This window comes from Emiliania huxleyi, assembly GCF_000372725.1.
Source record: "Emiliania huxleyi CCMP1516 unplaced genomic scaffold EMIHUscaffold_420, whole genome shotgun sequence".
In the NCBI taxonomy this organism is placed as follows: Eukaryota; Haptophyta; order Isochrysidales; family Noelaerhabdaceae; genus Emiliania; species Emiliania huxleyi.
Genome location: NW_005198829.1, coordinates 43,146 through 60,110, shown reverse-complemented (window position 1 = coordinate 60,110; position 16,965 = coordinate 43,146). Strand labels below are relative to the sequence as shown.

Sequence of the window (16,965 nt, the reverse complement as noted above, 5' to 3'; positions counted from 1 at the left end):
AGACGTTTACCATACCGCCTTACCTTACCTCGACTCTACCAAGACATAGACAAGACGAGAGCACGCGAGGAGCCCACACACTGACTTCACACACATATTGAGGTGTGCGAGGCGCGCCTGAGCTAGGGGCAGCCGCGCGGTCCCCACAAAACCTCAAGACGCGAACCGTGAAACAGTAAAGTGAACAGATACTTTGCTGGGACACTGCGTCCGGGCCCCTAGGGGACGCGCGTCCACAGCACACTGCGTGTGTTCGTGAAGGTGCGGTCCGGCTCAGCTCAAGCCCCGCTGCCGTGCGGGATGACGCTCAGGCGCGCCGCGAGGGTGGAGGAGGGGGTCGTCGTGGCCATGCGCGGCGTGGCGACGGCGCGGGCTGCGCTGTCATGCCTCATAACCAGCTGCTCGCGCGCGTCGTCGCGCATCGTCAGCAGCTGCGACCGCACCCGCTGCAGGGTCCTGCCAAGCGACAGCGAGCTCCCCGCCACCGTCGAGAGACGGGGCCCGTCGGCGCGCAAGACGACCTCGCGTATCTTGCTCCACCGCGACGGCATCGATGCGGCGGCGGTGGCGCCCTCGGCGCTGGTGGCGGTGCCCTCGGCGGCGGCGCCCTCGGCGCTGGTGGTGGTGCCGGAGGCGGAGGCGCCGTCGGCGGCAAGGATGGCGGCAGCCTTGCGGCGTGTCAACGCGCTGCGTGGTCCGTCTGGGCCGAGGTATGCTGCGTGGTGGGAGCTGTAGGCGCGCGTGATGGCGTAGGCGGCACCGTGGAAGAGAAGACACCTATATAAGGAACCAATGATTAATTCCTTTGCACTTCATCGATCTCATCGCTCTGGGTGCCGTAAGAGGAAACACCATGCGTAGAGGACGAAGCAAAAGGCGAAGACGAGTCGGTCCTCGATGCTCTCGTCGGAATCTCCTGGAGATCGACCACTGCACAATGATAACCGAATAATCAATCAGGTTCTCGCCGGCGTGTCGCCTGGGAGTTCAATGGAGCCGAACATCTGCTGCGAGGTGACGATTGCGTAGTAGCCGTACGTGAAGACGGACGTCCAGGTGAGCCACGTCAGGTAGGGCGGGATGGCGGCGATTGGAAGGAAGAAGCCGCAGACGTTCTGGTAGAGCAGCACCGCGCAGCCGAACGCGGTGGTGGCGGCGCCGAGCCCGGGGACGAGCGTGGTGAGGAGCATGGCGACCTAGCATGAGTACGTGTGCGAGGGGGATCACTCATTAGCAAGGCGGAGCCGAGAGAGAGGGGAGGGGGCGTGGTGATCAGCACTCTCCGACTCAGGACCAAGCTCGGGTCTCGGGGTAATCTCGGGTAATCTCTGGTACTCTCGACCGCTGAGCCGGCGAGGCCCATCCCGCCGGTGACCAGGGCGGCGGCCAAGTAGGCGGACCAGGCGGGGCGCAGCTGGCCGATGAAGTAGAAGCAGGGCGTGTAGAAGAGCGCCTTGAGGGCCGCGGTGAGCCCGAGCTTGACGAGCCAGGCGAGGTGCCACGCGAGGACGGAGTAGGCGCGCGCTCCTGCGAGGGGAGATATGGGGAGATATGGGGAGATATGGGGAGATATGGGGAGATGCGGGGAGATATGAGGAAGGAGTGAGCGCGAGCGCCGTGCTCGCGCGCGAAGAAGCGCTTGTCGGCGATGACGGCCGGCACAAACACGGCCTCGTTGACGAACAGGGCGTTGATGACGAGGAAGAGGAAGCCTCGGAACGCAAAGACGGCGTTCGCGCTGGCGAGGATCGCCCGGCCGCACTCGGTCGCGTCGGCGCCCACGTTGTACTGGCCGTTCGAGGCGGCTTCGTCCATCGGCACGTGGCAGACGCACCCCTGTCGCCCGCTCGGTTCGGTGGGGTCGCAGCCCATGTCGTCGCGGTACACGGACGCTGGTTGCGCACTGAGCGGCGGCTGCTCGACCAGCAGGTAGGTTGAGGCGTTGAGCGCAAGCACAAAACCGTTGAGGACCCAGGTGAACTGGTACCCGAAATTGCGCGTGTCGAGCGTCCACTGCCTCCGCACCAGGACGCCGACCTGCCGGGTGCACACAGCGGCAAGTTGCTGGCATTGTGAACCGCGTGACTGTCACTCGAGTGAGTGTGTACGGATGTATGAAGCAACTATGACGACCTGGTGCATCAGCGGGGTGGGGTAGCCGCCGCTGCTGCCGCAGCAGCCGACGCGAGCGCCCTCCTGCTCCTTTGGAGCCTCGAGCGACGCCGCCGCGTCGGCGAGGTCCGGGTGGCACCCGAGCTCGACTGAGTCAATCTCGTCCTCGATCTTACGGCGGAGGGCCTGTGTTTGTTGTGAGCACGCCAGAGTGGGGGCGGGAAGATGGTGTCTTGCGGCGTCTTTCATTGGAGCGCCGCGTGACGGCTTGGACACAGTGGACGCATCTAGGCCGGAGGGCCGACGCGGCGAAGCGGGCTACGAGGTCGACACTCTGCTCGGCGCCGTCGGCGTCGGCGTCCGCCTCCTTGGTGTGCGTGAGGTCGACCACCACATCGGCGAGGTTGACCGACGGCGGGCACGCCACGCCGCAGCCGCGAAGAAAGTCGGGCACCTAGGCCAAGAGGTTGGCCCCCTTGTGTGATCACGTCTCGGTTGTACTCGGTTGTATGTCTCGGGCCTATATCTCGGGTCTATATCTCGCGGGTCCATATGCGCCTGCGCCACCGGCCCGCAATACATGGTTTCGCCCGCCTTGATCAGGAGCAGCTGGTGGAAGAGCGCGAAGGTCTCGGCGCGCGGCTGGTGGATGGTACAGGCGAGGGTGCGGCCGCGGTCCGCGAAGCGGCGTAGCGCCGCGACCACCTAACATGCAAAGGGGCAAAACCTCTCCCCCGCGTGTCGTGTGGTCCACTCCGCCCGCTGAACCTCTTCCAGAGGTTGGGAAGCAGACCCACGGCATTGAGCCCACGGCATTGAGGAGGCGGGGGAGACGCAGCGGGGGAGAGACGTCGTGGGTCTTGTGTGCGTGTGGCCACCGCAGGCGGTGTGGCCACCGCCTGCTGCGCTCCGTACGCGTCCAGTCCGGAGGTCGGCTCGTCGAGCAGCACCAGGGCAGGCCCGGAGAGGATCTCGATCGCGATAGTGACGCGGCGGCGCTGGCCGCCAGACAGGCCGCCCGACACGTCGTCGCCGATGCGCGTGTCTGCCACGTGCGCGAGGTCGAGGTCGACCATCGTCCGGGTGATGAGCTCGAGCCGCTCCTAAGGTAAGGTGCGACCCCACGTCCAGGGAAAGGAGGCCCCGGCATCAAGTGCAAGAGATCCGATCCGTGGGTGAGCAGTGTGTGTCGCTCCTGGCGCCCGACGTCGGGCCCGAGCCTCAGGGCGCACACGAACCAGAGCGTCTCGTGTACGGTGAGCGTCGAGTGGCAGCAGTCCTCCTGCATCACGTACGCGCACGTCGACCGAAAGTCCGTGCCGCGCGCCTCGCCGTTCAGTCGTACATCCCCCTCGACGACGCCAACTCGCTTGGTGTCGGCGAGGATGTCGAGGAGGGTGGACTTGCCGCAGCCACTAGGGCCCATAATAGCAGTCAACGTCCCCGGCAGCAGGACACCACTCACGCCCTTCAGTATGTGCAACTCCGGCCGGCCCCGGCCGGACAGCTTTACGGAGTAGTGAATGTCACGAAAGGTAACGAGGGCGGGCCGCGGGGTGCGCCGAGCGCCCGTCTCCGTGCTGTGCATCCGCCCGCCGCCGCCGCGCGTGATCCAGCCGTGTAAGCCGCCGCTCCGCCAGAGCGGGTAGACGAGCCATCCCCACGCAGCTATGGGAAGACATATAAACACTGCAACGCTGAGTACTGCGAATGAGGCGGCGACGGCATCATTGATGCCGATGCTGAGGCTCTCGTACCCCATGCCTGAAAGTCAGCGGATGGTCGCCATGTGAAAGTCAGCGGATGCGCGAAAAAACAGAAAGAAAAAAACTAAGGCCGCGTAACACTGGGCACGGGAAAGAAATCAGCGCAGTGGCGGCGTGCCGTCCTCCCATCCCTCCCTTGCGTGGTCTGTTTTCTTTCTTTCTTTACTGGCGCGCACTGGCACTAACACAGGTACACCACGGGAGCCGCCTAAGCGACTCCCGCGAGGACGGCGAGGCACTTCGTCCGTGCACTCGACCGCCCTCGCCGCAGGCAAGCTCATTCACAATCTGCTCTGCGATGGCCGTTGAAGACACCTCCAGATGCTTGTGCGAAAAATGAATTTTAAGCCCGGCTGGATTCCCTTAGGCGTGTGTGTGTCGAAAAGCTCGTCTCGTCGCACGCCAAGGGCTTGTGCTCTGTCGAGACGTGAGGCGCTTGCGCCCAGGAGGGGAGGGCGCATGCGTAACGACGCTGCTAGAGATGCCTTTGAGAGATTTTGTTAGTTGTTTGATGCCTTTCGGGGCCCAGAGATAAAACTTCTGATCTGAGCCCTGGCCTCGACACCTCGACACCAAACCTCGACACCAACTCGACACCTCGACACCCCATGCCAACTCGACCAACTCGACACACCCCTCGACACCCCTCGACACCCCTCGACACCATCTAGGCTGGTACCACGCTCGCTGGTGTCAAGGTGCCAAACTCGACACCTCGACACCGCTCGACACCGCTCGACACCGCTCGACACCGCTCGACACCGCTCGACACCACCTCGACACCTCTGATGATCCTAACACAGCAGAGACGTAGACCCATTTGGAGTCACAGAGTTAGAAATCAGGGTTGCAGCAGCAATCAAACTTGGCTGGCAGTACTTTCATCCCTGAGTTGCAGCCTCTCAAAAGTTCTAGGTCAAGTTGCGGCTCAGTTGCACCCCTGTTGATGTAGCAAACATGGCAGTACTCAGGCAGCCCTCAGGTGCTGCACAGCACCTTGATCCTTGTACAGTGGCAATGAATCCTCACGCCAGTGAGCTTGTGCCATGAGTGCAGACCTGTGGTCCATTGCGCTTTGTGCACTGGCGACGCTGCAACGGCGACGCTGCAGCGGCGGCGACGCTGCTGCGATGGGGTACTGTAGCCCTTAGCTGCTGGACAGCACCTTGTGCAGTGGCAATGTCCACTGACTCATGGCACCAGCCTTGTGAAAGCTAAGGAGCGCTGTGGTCAGTTGCGCTTTGTGCGCCGGTGGCGCTGCAGGGGCGACGACGCTGCAGCGGCGACGCTGCTGTGGTGCTGCGCCTGCACAGCACCTTTGTGCACAGTGGCAATGACTCCCGGCACTTGATGTCCTCAAATGTCCACAGAGAGTATACTGGTTGTGCTCAGGTTGTGCTACATCAACAGGGTGCAACTGAGAGGCTGCAACTAAGGGATGAAACAGCTTTGCAACTGCTGCCCAAGTTTTGTTGATACACCCACCCCCTCGACACACCTCGACACCACTCGCTCGACACACCTCGACACCCCTCAACACTGGCAAGCGTGGTACCAGCCTCGACAAGCCTCGACAGGCCTCGACAGGCCTCGACAGGCCTCGACAGGCCTCGACAGGCCTCGACACCTCTACCCCTCGACAGCAGCTCGACACCCTCGCCACCGGGCCTCGACACCTCGACACCAGGGCTCAGCTGCTGATGCCATGCGTGACCTAGTAGTGTCCCCAGCTATGGGCGTGTCCATGTTGGAGCCAGGTGTGGTGTGGACGCGAGAATAGCTCCGCCGTTCATGGAGGCAACCGATGCGAGGTCGACTGGTGAGGTGGTGTGTGTCGTCCGTGGTTTCGTATATATCAAGAATACTCACTCACTCACTCTCGAGTCCCGTGCCCAGTGTCGTGCGAAAAAAGAAAACAAGATGCTCTCAAGAGCATGGTGGACGGAGGGGAGCCGCAGGACAGCCCCCGTGCGTCCGTGTGCAGACCGAGGCCCTTACTCTACAGTGTCTCAGACCGACAAAGTCCCTAATGACCGTCCCTTGTATCGTATGTTTTGTGGCCCTCGGACGCATCGTTCGGGTCGTTGTAACCTGACGCGCAGAGAGAGGTGAGGCGCGCGCGCACCTGTGTGAAGTGTCCGTTGGCTAGCGAGCGCGCGCACCGATCGACACGGCGGCCACGACAACGATTGCCGTGTCGTCTTCGTCTCCCAACTCGGTGACAACCCTACGAGGCACGAGCACAACCTGAGATGGACGCGGTTTAGGCCTGACGAGGGTGCGTCGCGACCTGCCGCAACCGTAGGTAAGACCACCGTGGATCACTTCCACGGGCAGCAGTCTGCCATACGGGAAAGTTGCTCGTATCTCGTCGTGGTCAACCGAATAGCCCTCCGGGATCCCCAGCTTGACGTGAATCAGCATGTTTTTGCGCCCTCCCGGGACGTGATCGACCATACCCGGGATCGAGTTGAACTCTATCGCGTTGCGGCACGCCCGCACTGCTGCAGAGGTCGCGCCTGCGCCCTTGCGATCGCCGTGCTGGTCACAGCCGAAGCCGGTCTGGACAAACATGAGCCGATTGAGAGCAGGTGCCGACGCTTCCTGCACTGCGCCGAGGCCGAGCCGCCTCCACTCCTCGTTCCACGCGGCGCTGCCTTTGCCAGAGAGAGCACGGACGGCGCTGCCTTTGCAGGCGAGAGCACGAACGGCGACGACATTGCTAGATACGGCGCGCAAGAGTGCACCTCGTAGCACGCGCATCGGCTTCGCGTCCTCTGATACCCTCGGTCGCGTCGTGGCGCGCCGGTTTTATAAACGAGGCTCAAGCCTTTCAAATTTCTTTTGAGCTAGCCTTCGATGTTAGGAAACAAAGCAAGGCCAGACATGGCATATCGCTCTCGGGCCCACAGCCCCTTCGGAGAGAGATTTTCTCCCCTTCGCCCTTCTTAGTTCGGACAACCGTCCTATCAAATTCAACTCATTCCAGCCTGAAGCCGCCCGAGGAGAACTCGAACCCGATCGCATCCGCTGCCGCCTCCAGCGCGCCCACCTCCGCCTCGCTTAGTCGCCATCCCATCGCGCCCATGTTTGCCGCCGCCATCTCCGCGTTCCTCGCGCCCGGGATCGGGATTGCTCCCTTCGAGACCACGTAGTTGATGGACACCTGAGGCACCGACTTTCCGCGCGCCGCCGCGATGCGCTGCAGCTCGCGGAGCAGCGGCGTGTAGCCTCCATCGGGGAAGCCGTCGGCCCCGCCGACGACGTACTTCTTCATCGTGAGCGACTTTGGAAACTTGGGCAGGTTGTCGGCGTCGTACCGGCCGCTCAGCAGCCCGTTCGCTAGCGGAAAGTAGGAGATCACGGGCACGGAGAGCTCGGCGCACTTGGCCAGCGTCGCCTCGACCGACTTGCGGTACATCAGGCTGTAGTTGATCTGGTTGGACGCGAGCGGGATCCCACGCGCTGCGAGGAAGGCGTGGACGCGAGCGACGTAGGTTGGCCCATAGTTGCAGACACCCTATGGCCGAGCTGGCAGCGTGCGTGGGTGTACCTGTGCGTATGTGCCTGTCTGTGCGTGCCTGTGCGTGCCTGTGTGTGTGTGTGCGTGCCTGTGTGTGTGTGTGTGTGTGTGTGTGTGTGTGTGTGTGTGTGTGTGTGTGTGTGTGTGTGTGTGTGTGTGTGTGTGTGTGTGTGTGAGTGTGTGTGTGTGGCTTGCTACGAGTGTGAGAGGTGGCTTGTGCACCACATTGGCAGCGAGACCCATCTCGTAGCACCTCGCCAACCCCTCCCAGTACTCCTCGTCCTTGCGCCGCTCCAGACCAAACGCTTTGAGCGGCTGGATGAGGTCGGGGAAATGGATCTGGTAGAGAGGGATCTGCTCGACACCCAACCGCTCAGCGCTGGCTCGGCACGCCTCCACCACACTCTCGGCGTTGGGACGCCATGGAACAGGCGCAAACTTGGTAGCCACGTGCAGTTCGCCGGGCCCGCAGCCAATCTTGATGCCGGCGCGAGCCGCGGCCCAAGCCGTCAGCCGCTCGCTGTTGCCAAACCCGTACGCCTCCGCGGTATCAACAAAGTTGCACCCGGCGGCGACGGACGCCTGCAGCGCGCCGGCAGCAGCCTCGTCATTCTCTTTCTTGTCCAGCGCTAGATTCAGTGTGCCGAGCCCCGCCTCGCTGATGGTCAGGCTGCCGAGCGCACGGGCGCCAACCGGACTGGTGACGACCGCAGCAGCGGCGACGAGTGGCGACAGCAAAGCGGTCAGCGCGATCCTCATCACATCAGCGACGGTCTGCTCTTCCCGCTGCAACTGGAGACAGCCTGGCTCCCGAAAGATGTTGCGACGAGAAGAATTTACCCGCGGAACCCGATGGAGAGCGCTCCCATCCCTCCCTTGGGTTGTCTGTTTTCTTTCTTTCTTTTTTAGCGTCCGGCCAACTGGGTGCGCTTCTCAGCTCCCTGGTCCTGGGCGTGAGGTTAATGACCGCACTCCAAGTGCTCCAAGTGCACCAGAAGAATTCAACAAACATCTCTCGCACAGACTAGAAGAAGAACATACAGCAGGGAGGCAAACGGGGTGTGCACGAGCGGACCCAACATGACAGAACACACGTTCGAAGAAGGGCGAACCAGGACGGACATCCGAGTGGAGGGGAAGGCCAGGACGCTCTACCTCGGAGGGAAGAAACCGGCGCAAGACAGCGGCACGCACCTGGGGTCGAGAGAGGAAGGGGACAATCGAGTGATAAAGCTAGAGGGGACCCCGGGCCTCGAGACGAACGCGACATGGGAGGAGGAGATACCCGAGCAAAATAAGATCACGAAGGACGCGGTGAGAAAGATGATGGAGAGACAGGAGAGGGAGCGACAGGAGGGGAGCCTCGGGGCGAATGAGACGTTGTTCCCAGAGGGGGCGCCCCAGAGACACATAAACTGGCAGAAAGAAGGCTACGAGCTGTTTGTGGGGCACGGATACGGGGCGAGCGCGATCAGAGTAGGGGAGCTTGTGTCAGGCCGCCGCCGGGCTGCGTGTCGTCGTAAACGCCCGTCTCGGCGACGGGGTTGGTCGAGAAGCGGGCGCAGGCCTTGGAGAGGTAGCCTGCTCCGGCGAGGCCGAGGACGGTGGCGAGGAGACGCTCGTCGCGGCTCGGCTCGCTCGCCCCCTCTCCCTCTTCCTCGCCCGCCTCCGCCTCCGCCTCCTCCCCTCCCCCCCCGGGCGGAGCGTGCGCTCCCCGCCTCATGGCGGCCGCAGCGGCCGCAGCCGCCCCGCTGCCGCCCTGGCGCTCGAGCTCGGAGGCGCGCGCCGCCGCCTCCCTCTCCCGCTTGGCAGCGGCGGCGTCGGAAGCCTCTCGCATCATCTCGGCGACGAGCTGCTCCAGGCCGCCTGTCATAACCATCCGGACGCGCCCTAGCATCTCCGACTTGGTCCGCTCCTTGCCGCCCTCGCGGAGATGGTTGATGGTCACCATCTTGGATAGGATCTGGAAGGCGACGTAGAGCCCCGCGTCCGGGGTGTTGATGTGATCGCGCAGGAGCGTGGCGCCGTGGTAGAGCATGCCGTAGTACTCCCGACGCGCTCTCTTGGGTGGGCGGCGGCGACGGACGGTGTCCAGCTGCGCGAGAAGGCGTGGGTTGTTGGCCCAGGGGCGGAGCCACTCGTAGGAGTATCTGACGCCGGGGCTCGAGATGAAGTACTGCGAGCCGCGGGCGTGGAACGCCGCCTTGCGCGCTGCGTCCGACGAGGCCTTGGCGCGTCGGCGTGCTTCGGCGCTGGTGGCGGCGGAGCTCCCGCCGTCATCCGCTGCCCTCTTGGCCCTCGCCTTTGCGACCGCGGCCAGCCAATCCGTGTGCCTGCCCCGCAGGCGATCCGGCGTTCGTTCCTTGCGCGCGCCATAGCAGACAGTGCGGAAGTAGTGGGCGGGGGAGCCGACCTCAGCCTGCTGCTGAAGATGCCGCATGAGCCCCTCCCTCCCGCCCTGCCACCGCTGGTCGCCTGTCTCGCCGCGGTACTTTGGGTCGCACTTGACGAGGTGCTGGTAGAGCCCGCACTTGCTCCCCACGGTCGCGTACCACTTGCCGCAGTTAGGAACAGGGCACCGATACACGCCCATGTCGTAGCAGTCCTCGCCCAGCACGTGCGAGCCCTCCTCCTTGTTGAGGTGTGCCGCGCCAGTGCAGCGAACGAGAGAGCTGAGTCGGCGAGCCCAAAGCCGCGTGGGCCAGCCCAAGACGGAAGGCAGCGGGAGCAGCCGGTGGTAACCGTCGAGGGTCGGAGAGCGAGTAGTGAGGGCCGGAACTCTGGCACTCCGGACAGGCGTGCGAACCGCGCCATTCGCTCTCACCTGGCAACCCTGTCCTGCACGTCTCGCGCGCGCGTGAACAGGGCTCCAGGCCCCAAATGACGTGTGAGTGTTAGAGTTGTTTGGTATTGCTAAAAATCTCTCTCTCACAACCAAGGCGCAAGGGGGGCTAGGCACGCATTTCTTTTTTTACGTACGCAAATTTCTTTTTCATGACGTGCTTCTTAGTTCTGATAAAAACGGTATGGCGGTGGAATACTCTCTGCTGCCGACGCGCAACCAGGGCTCGTTATACGTTAACAGTAGACGGAGTCACGCACGCGCGGCCGGCGGCTGAGAAGGCCACTCAGCCCCTCTTCCTTGTCACTGACGGGAGCACTGGTCGGCGTGAAGACCCAAGATGGCGCTGTTCGCGCCTCCCGTCCACCACTGTCTCGTGGTGCAGAGAGGGGCCTACCCCAACCCAATGCACCCACTACAAGAGACCCTCGAAAGAGACCCAGGACATACCAGAGCGCAGAGGCCTTCCCAATAGATGGGGGCGGGGGGGAGGGACACAAGCGGCAGACGACGCCCCCGAGTTCCTTTTAGATGGAGAGCGAGACGCGCGCCGCGTACGACGACCATCTCGGCCACGGTTCCGACTCCGGCTTCGGCTGGTAGAGTGGTAGTCGACAAGCTGCCGAGCCCAAATCACTGTTGGTGCCAGATTTCTTGTTGGCTTCTAAAAATCTCAAATGTCTCGGTTAGGTTAGGTTAGGTAGGAAGGTGAAGAACAGCCAGGCTCGGACTGGACACCTACGCGGTATCAGCAAGGTAGGTAGGAGCTCGGATATCAGAGTACCGACGGCTAAGGCCGAGGCAGAAAAGGTTTCTGTTTTTTCTCCGCTTTTCTTCACAGGATTTTCCTGTGAAGAGAGACGTAGAGAAACAGATCTTTCAAACTCGGTGTCGAACCACCAGCCCGACGCTCACTACAAGTGACAGCAGGTAGGTAGGACCTTACTACCTACCTACCTAGGGGAGTCTAGGCGACGGCGGCGTCCTCCGACGCCGCGGCGAGGCTCTCCGGCTATGGCCTCCGGGCGTCTCCCCGTGAATGTTGCTAGGTACCCCCCGTGAAAGTTGCGAGGTACCCCTTCGATGAACCTCTTTTGTTGCATGGCGCCTTCGCCATCGTGACCGAGGCGGCACACCACCCGCGCGTGCCTCGCAGCCCCGCCCGTCGGCACTCGGCCACCGCCACCATCCCTACCGGACCAGCCACCACCCGCGCGTCCGCCTCCTCAGCCCTCGTCGCCACCTCTCCCTCTAGCCTCCCCGCCGCCCCCGCCTCCCCACGCTGCAACAGCGCCATCGCCATCGTGACCGAGCCATCACACCACCCGCACATGCCTCGCAGCCCCGCCCGTCGGCACTCGGCCACCGCCACCATCCCTACCGGACCAGCCACCACCCGCGCGTCCGCCTCCTCCGCCCTCGTCGCCACCTCTCCCTCTAGGCTCCCCGCCGCCCCCGGCCTCACCACGCTGCAACGGCGCCGTCGCCATCGTGACCGAGGCCGCACACCACCCGCACATGCCTCGCAGCCCCGCCCGTCGGCACTCGGCCACCGCCGCCATCCCTGTCGGCCCAGCCATCACCCGCGCGTCCGCCTCCTCCGCCCTCGTCGCCACGTCTCCCTCTAGGCTCCCCGCCGCCCCCGTCTCCCCACGCTGCAACGGCGCCGTCGCCATCGTGACCGAGCCCTCACACCACCCGCACATGCCTCGCCTCGCAGCCCCGCCCGTCGGCACTCAGCCACCGCCGCCACCTGCCGGCCCAGCCACCACCCGCGCGTGAAAATTCAGAGAGTACCGAGGGGGCGAGACTTCTACTTGGGTGACGCCCTGCGCAGTCCTCCGAGCCAATCGGTCGCCCACACTCTCACTCACAAGCGCCGCGCTCTAACAACAATCAACAAGCACCTACTCTACACCATACAGCCGCGCGTCCTCTCGACTCCGTCTCGAACAGCAACCCGCACACTAGAACATACTAAACACATCACTCGCCCGCACTGTCTGACTCGCTCGCACCCCACAGATCCACATCCCTTAGCAGCATCCCTCTGCACTCGCCTGGCTGCTGGGTGGCTCCTCGCCAAATGCGGAGAGCTCGAACAGCTCCTCCACACGCATCCTTCGCGATGCAGGCTCCTCCCCCAAGCCCTCCTCCGCCACCCCCTCCTCCGCCACCCCCTCCAGCGCGGAATCCTCGGGCTCGAGGACCTCCAATATCGCCTCATCGTCCAGCACGTCCAGCCCCTCCTCCTGCAACGCCAGCTCCGTCGCGGCGTGCTCCGCCAACATGGCGGCCTCCGGCCTCGGGCCCAGGCGACCCGCAGCACACAGCCGCAGCCACACCGCGTGCGCCTCGCACGGCTCCACGTCGCTGACGCACGGGCGGCACACCTGCTGCTCGCCGCAGCTAACACAGCGCGCAGACGCCAGCTCTTTGCACGTCGCAGGCAACTCGTCACCCGCCCTTCCGCAGCTGACGCATGCCATGCCCAACGCGCCCTGTGTCGCACGCATCACCGCGTCGTACGCGCGCTCCCTCTCGCCCTTGCCGCCCAAGTTGCATCGCGCAGCGCCCAGCAAATCCGCCTCCGCCACCGCCCACTGCAGCTGGCGCGGCAGAAGCCGCAGCACGCGCCACTCGCTAGTTCGATCCCGCCGCTCGAGGCCGAAGACGACCGCCTGCTGCTCGGTCATCGCTGGCCAGCTGTGCGTGGCGCATCGCTCCAACCGCAGCCGCGGATCCGTCCGCAGCTCCTCCTGCCCCTCGTGCCACAGTCGCGACGAGTAGTCGCCCACCGCGATCACCTTCGCGTGCCACAGCACGCTCGACCGTTTGGCCACCGCAGCCGCGTGCGCCCGCAACGCCTCCTCGCCGCCCTCTACAGCGCGAGCTGCCTGCCGCACCGTCGACCGCCCGATGCCGAGCGACGTCGCCTTCTGCGCCTTCACCCGCTCGCGCCAGCGCTTCGCCTCCTGCACCGCCGCCTTCTCCCTGACCACGTCTGGATCGTCAGCCACCAACGTGAGCACGGCCTCGGACAGCTGCGGTCGACCCTTCCCCCCCCGGGGCACACGCCCCGCCGCCCGTGCGGCCTTAACCCTCGCGTTCTTCAGCCGCTCGTTGGCCGCCCTCACCGCCCTCTCCGCTCGCTCCGCGGAGTCGCCCTCCTCGTGATCCCCGTCCGCCCCGTCCGCCTCCGCCTCCAGCGGAGGCGCCGTCGCGCGCACCGCCTCCAGCGCCTTCTGCGCCGCAGCAGCCTCCTCGCGCCGCGCCCTGACCACCTCGTCGCGCTTCTCCACCTCGTCGCGCTCCGGCGCGTCCGCCGGCAGCTCGGAGAAGGTGAGCGCCGCCGCCGCGCCCGCCGCCGGCACTCGCTGCGCGCTCGGCGACGAGAGCGCGTCGTGCAGCGGCATCGACGAGTCCGAGCCGCGCCACCGCCGCCCCAGGTCGCGCAGCCGCAGGTCTGATCGGTAGCACCGATCCATGGTTCGGCCGTTCACCCGCCTGTGCGCGAGCACGCGAGCCGCAAGGTTGATGGCGTCGGCGTTGCTGCCCGTCGCCTGCATCTCGCACGCATCTTTGCGCAAGCACCACGCGCCGTACACGTTCCGCGCGTAGCCCAGGCTGACGCCGATCTCATTGAGCCGCTTGCACAGCTCCTCCCCGAGGTACGTGTCTCGCGACCCGAGCAGGAAGTTGCCCGTCGCCTTGTCGATCATCGGGAACACCGCGCGGCCCACGGCCGCCTCATCCAGCACCCAGTGCGACTCGCGGCACGCCGCCACCAGGTCGGCCCACGACCCGTACCTCGTGTCCGCAAGGTCCAGCCCCGCGAACCCACCCGGGTGATCCACCTTTTGCCGCAGCGCCACCACCTCCGCGTGAGTCAGGTTCGCGTACACGGCCTTGGCCGCCGCCGTCCGCACCATCAGGCGCTGCAGCGTCACCGTCCCAAGGCGTATCATCTCATCCGAGTCGGGCGTGACACACGTTCCATACTGCACGTTCGAGAAATACTGCCCCTTCGCCCGCTGATAGATGAGCTCGAAGTAGAACCACGCGAGGCCGCCGCCGTGCGGCAGCTCCAACCCTTCCTCGAGCTTGCCGACCAGCAGGTCCTGCCAGACGAGCGGCGCGCAGTGGGCCCACGCGCCGTTCTGATCGACCGAGTCGTGGCCCACGTTGACCACCATCCCGGGCCGACACCCGGTCTGCCGCGCCAGGGTGACGTACGCGTTGAGCACGAACGCCTCGTTCACCTCGACCCACTCGCTGAGCAGGGCGTCCTGCAAGATGTACTGGCCGGTCTGGCCCAAGTGCTGTCGCGTCAAGCTCGGCGCAGTCGCCGCCCTCATGGCCAGCTGCACGGCCTGGCTCGCCGCGTCGCCAGCCGCCGCCGCGGTGGTCGCGTTCGCGCCCACCGCCACCTGCAACACGCTGGCCGCCGCCTGCGCGACGACGGCGAGCTGCTCGACCCCGCCGCTCCCTCTCCCTCCTCCCACGAGGCTCGAGAAATGGTCGCGGATGGGTCGCCAGTACGCCATCGCCTCCTGTCCCGCCGGGAAGCCCTTTTCGCCGAAGAGGATCGGCCACACGTGGCTCCGCATGATGTTGAACTGCACTCCCACCGTCTTCGCCCCCCGCCCGACGAGCTCACACCCCTGCCGCCGCGACGCGTGCGACTGTCGGATGCGGCTCGTCAGCAGATACTGCAGAAACACGAGGGTGAGCTGCTGGCACGGATACCCGTCCCGCATCCCGTTCGCAAAGTTGGAGCGCATGTCCGCATCGCCGCCGTCTTCGTCAAGCCGCTCCATCTCCGTCTGGAAGTCGTCCCACCGCTTCGCCACCTCGTCGCACTGCCTCTTCAAGTGCTCGCCGAGCGGCGCGAGCATCTGAGCCGCCCGGCCCGCCGGCTCCGCAATGGGTTGATGCAGCACCGCCGCCACGAGGGCGCTCCGCCTCCGCTTCGCCAGGCGCGCCGTGGTGTCCGTCGCCGCGAGCGGCGCCAGCAGCGCCGCCTGCTCCGCCGTCCGCTCCTCTGCCGCCGCCAGCTCCGCCTCTCTGGGCGCCTCCGCACGTTCCTGGTGCTGCACGGCGCGCAGCTCGCCCGCCGCGCGCCTCGCCCTCTTGGTGATCGGACGGCCGTGCGCGAACGGGTCGTCCGCGTCGCCCGCCGCCGCCCGCCTCTCGTGCGGCACGGTGTGCAGCGCCTCCGCCGGCCACGCGAGCCGGATTGCCGCGCCGCGGCCCTCGCCCAGCCGCTGGAATGCTCCGCCGCCTTCGTTCGCCTTGTCAGCCGCTCGGGCCGCCGCCGTCAGCGCCGCGCCCTTGCCGACGAACAGGAGCGGATTCGGCATCGCAAGCCGAAGCGAAGGCGACGTCGTCGGCCATCAACAACTTTTGCCTGACGCGCAATCGCCTCCCTTAGCTGACACGCTCGGCGTGCCACCTTCCGCCGGCGCTCGCCTTTCGCCTGACGCACAATCGCACCACTACCAACATACATAGGTAGAAAGGTGAAGAACAGCCAGGCTCGGACTGGACACCAACGCGGTATGGGTGGACGCTGGACAGATGATGACGGCACGCAAGAGCGACACACAGACACAAACAAGCTCACAGCAAGGTAGGTAGGTAGAAAGGTGAAGAACAGCCAGGCTCGGACTGGACACCAACGCGGTATGGGTGGACGCTGGACAGATGATGACGACACGCACGAGCGACACACAGACACAAAAGGCTCACAAGACACACAGCCAGCTGGCTGCCACACACCCTGAGTTGGCGTACACATAACTCAAGGCCATATCCTCCCTGTCGCCCCCCCCAGCACTCCAAGGTGCCAAGAGAAACAAACAAGAGCACAACAAACAACTTCCACTGAAAAAGAAACAAAAGCAGCGCTGGACAGCCTGCCCAAAGCGCTTCGCACGCCATTGCCGGCCCGCGCGCCCCTCGCACGCGCCAACGCAACGCACCCCTAACGCGCTCCGGCGCCCGCGCTCGACGCCACCTCGCCACCGCTGCTCCGCCGCAGGATTACTACACGAAACAAACATGAACGCCACGCAGTTCGAAGAGTGCATGAACGCGATGCAGGGCACCCCGCAAAAGCGCAGCGCGGCAGCTCGGCTGCCGTCGAGCGCACCAGGCGAGGAGGCGACGAGGCGCGGCCGCACGCCCGTGTCGCGGCCGCACGGCGACCGCTTCATTCCTCAGCGCTCAGCCATGGACATGGACGTCTCCCACTTTGAGCTCACGCGCGCGCGCGAAGAGGAGAATGCCACCGTAAACGCGTCGCCTGCAAAGGCGCGGCCGCTTGCGCCGCTCCCTACATTCAAACGCACATCCACGCCCTTCCCTCTCCCTCGCCCCTCCTCACCCCCTACCCCCCCTTCAGGAGGAGTACAAGAAGGCGCTCGCTGCCAACCTCTTTGCGGGCGGTGCGACCAACAAGGCGCCCACTCTCGCCGCCCTCCCCACCCCCACCCCACCCCACCCCGTACCCACCCCACACATCCCTGTCCGCCTGCAGGTGCTCGCATTCAAGCACAAGGCGCCCGCCGCGCCGGCCGACCACCAGAACTCGCTGCGCGTCCTCTACACGCAGGCACGAGAACCCCCCAAGGGGGGGGGGGCTTTCCGGTTCCGGATAACCCAACCCAAATTCGAGAAGGCTCCCATGCGGACCGCTTAACCCCCCATAGCGGAACCCC

General features: G+C 65.0%; 5 protein-coding genes across 5 annotated transcripts in view; 1 reads left to right on the top strand and 4 right to left on the bottom strand.

The window, feature by feature from the left end:
* Window positions 1–278: 278 nt before the first annotated feature.
* On the bottom strand, window positions 279–551 carry EMIHUDRAFT_244421 (hypothetical protein; the record flags this gene model as incomplete). The annotated part of the gene is made up of 2 exons (XM_005769490.1): window positions 279–456; window positions 541–551. The coding sequence occupies 2 exons, from the start codon at window positions 549–551 to the stop codon at window positions 279–281; spliced, it is 189 nt and encodes a 62-aa protein (XP_005769547.1).
* A 405-nt stretch (window positions 552–956) lies between these two features.
* EMIHUDRAFT_459039 (hypothetical protein) lies at window positions 957–3,874 on the bottom strand (the record flags this gene model as incomplete). The annotated part of the gene is made up of 8 exons (XM_005769489.1): window positions 957–1,196; window positions 1,343–1,527; window positions 1,617–2,037; window positions 2,134–2,298; window positions 2,414–2,566; window positions 2,680–2,817; window positions 2,991–3,215; window positions 3,320–3,874. The coding sequence occupies 8 exons, from the start codon at window positions 3,872–3,874 to the stop codon at window positions 957–959; spliced, it is 2,082 nt and encodes a 693-aa protein (XP_005769546.1).
* A 2,030-nt stretch (window positions 3,875–5,904) lies between these two features.
* Window positions 5,905–6,452, bottom strand: EMIHUDRAFT_244419 (hypothetical protein; the record flags this gene model as incomplete). The annotated part of the gene is made up of 3 exons (XM_005769488.1): window positions 5,905–5,969; window positions 6,041–6,105; window positions 6,169–6,452. 3 exons carry the CDS (start codon window positions 6,450–6,452, stop codon window positions 5,905–5,907), a joined length of 414 nt encoding a protein of 137 aa, XP_005769545.1.
* Window positions 6,453–6,708: 256 nt separating this feature from the next.
* On the bottom strand, window positions 6,709–8,178 carry EMIHUDRAFT_445285 (hypothetical protein). Its single transcript, XM_005769487.1, has 2 exons — window positions 7,624–8,178; window positions 6,709–7,398 (listed from the first exon to the last, which is right to left on the bottom strand). The coding sequence occupies exons 1-2, from the start codon at window positions 8,158–8,160 to the stop codon at window positions 6,859–6,861; spliced, it is 1,077 nt and encodes a 358-aa protein (XP_005769544.1). The 5' UTR covers window positions 8,161–8,178; the 3' UTR covers window positions 6,709–6,858.
* An 8,128-nt stretch (window positions 8,179–16,306) lies between these two features.
* Window positions 16,307–16,965, top strand: part of EMIHUDRAFT_244415 (hypothetical protein) — a gene marked incomplete at both ends in the record, with an annotated part of 2,773 nt that continues 2,114 nt past the window's right edge. The window contains 3 exons of the mRNA XM_005769486.1: window positions 16,307–16,537; window positions 16,650–16,692; window positions 16,860–16,894. Of these exons, the coding sequence (XP_005769543.1) occupies window positions 16,307–16,537; window positions 16,650–16,692; window positions 16,860–16,894 (309 nt within the window). The remainder of the gene's footprint in view (window positions 16,538–16,649; window positions 16,693–16,859; window positions 16,895–16,965) is intronic.

Coding starts and splice junctions, on each gene's coding strand:
- EMIHUDRAFT_445285 (XM_005769487.1), bottom strand. CDS start 8,160: ATGAGGATCGCGCTGACCGCTTTGCTGTCGCCACTCGTCGCCGCTGCT. Junction 7,399..7,623: donor TGGGTCTCGCTGCCAATGTG/GTGCACAAGCCA, acceptor GCTCGGCCATAG/GGTGTCTGCAACTATGGGCC.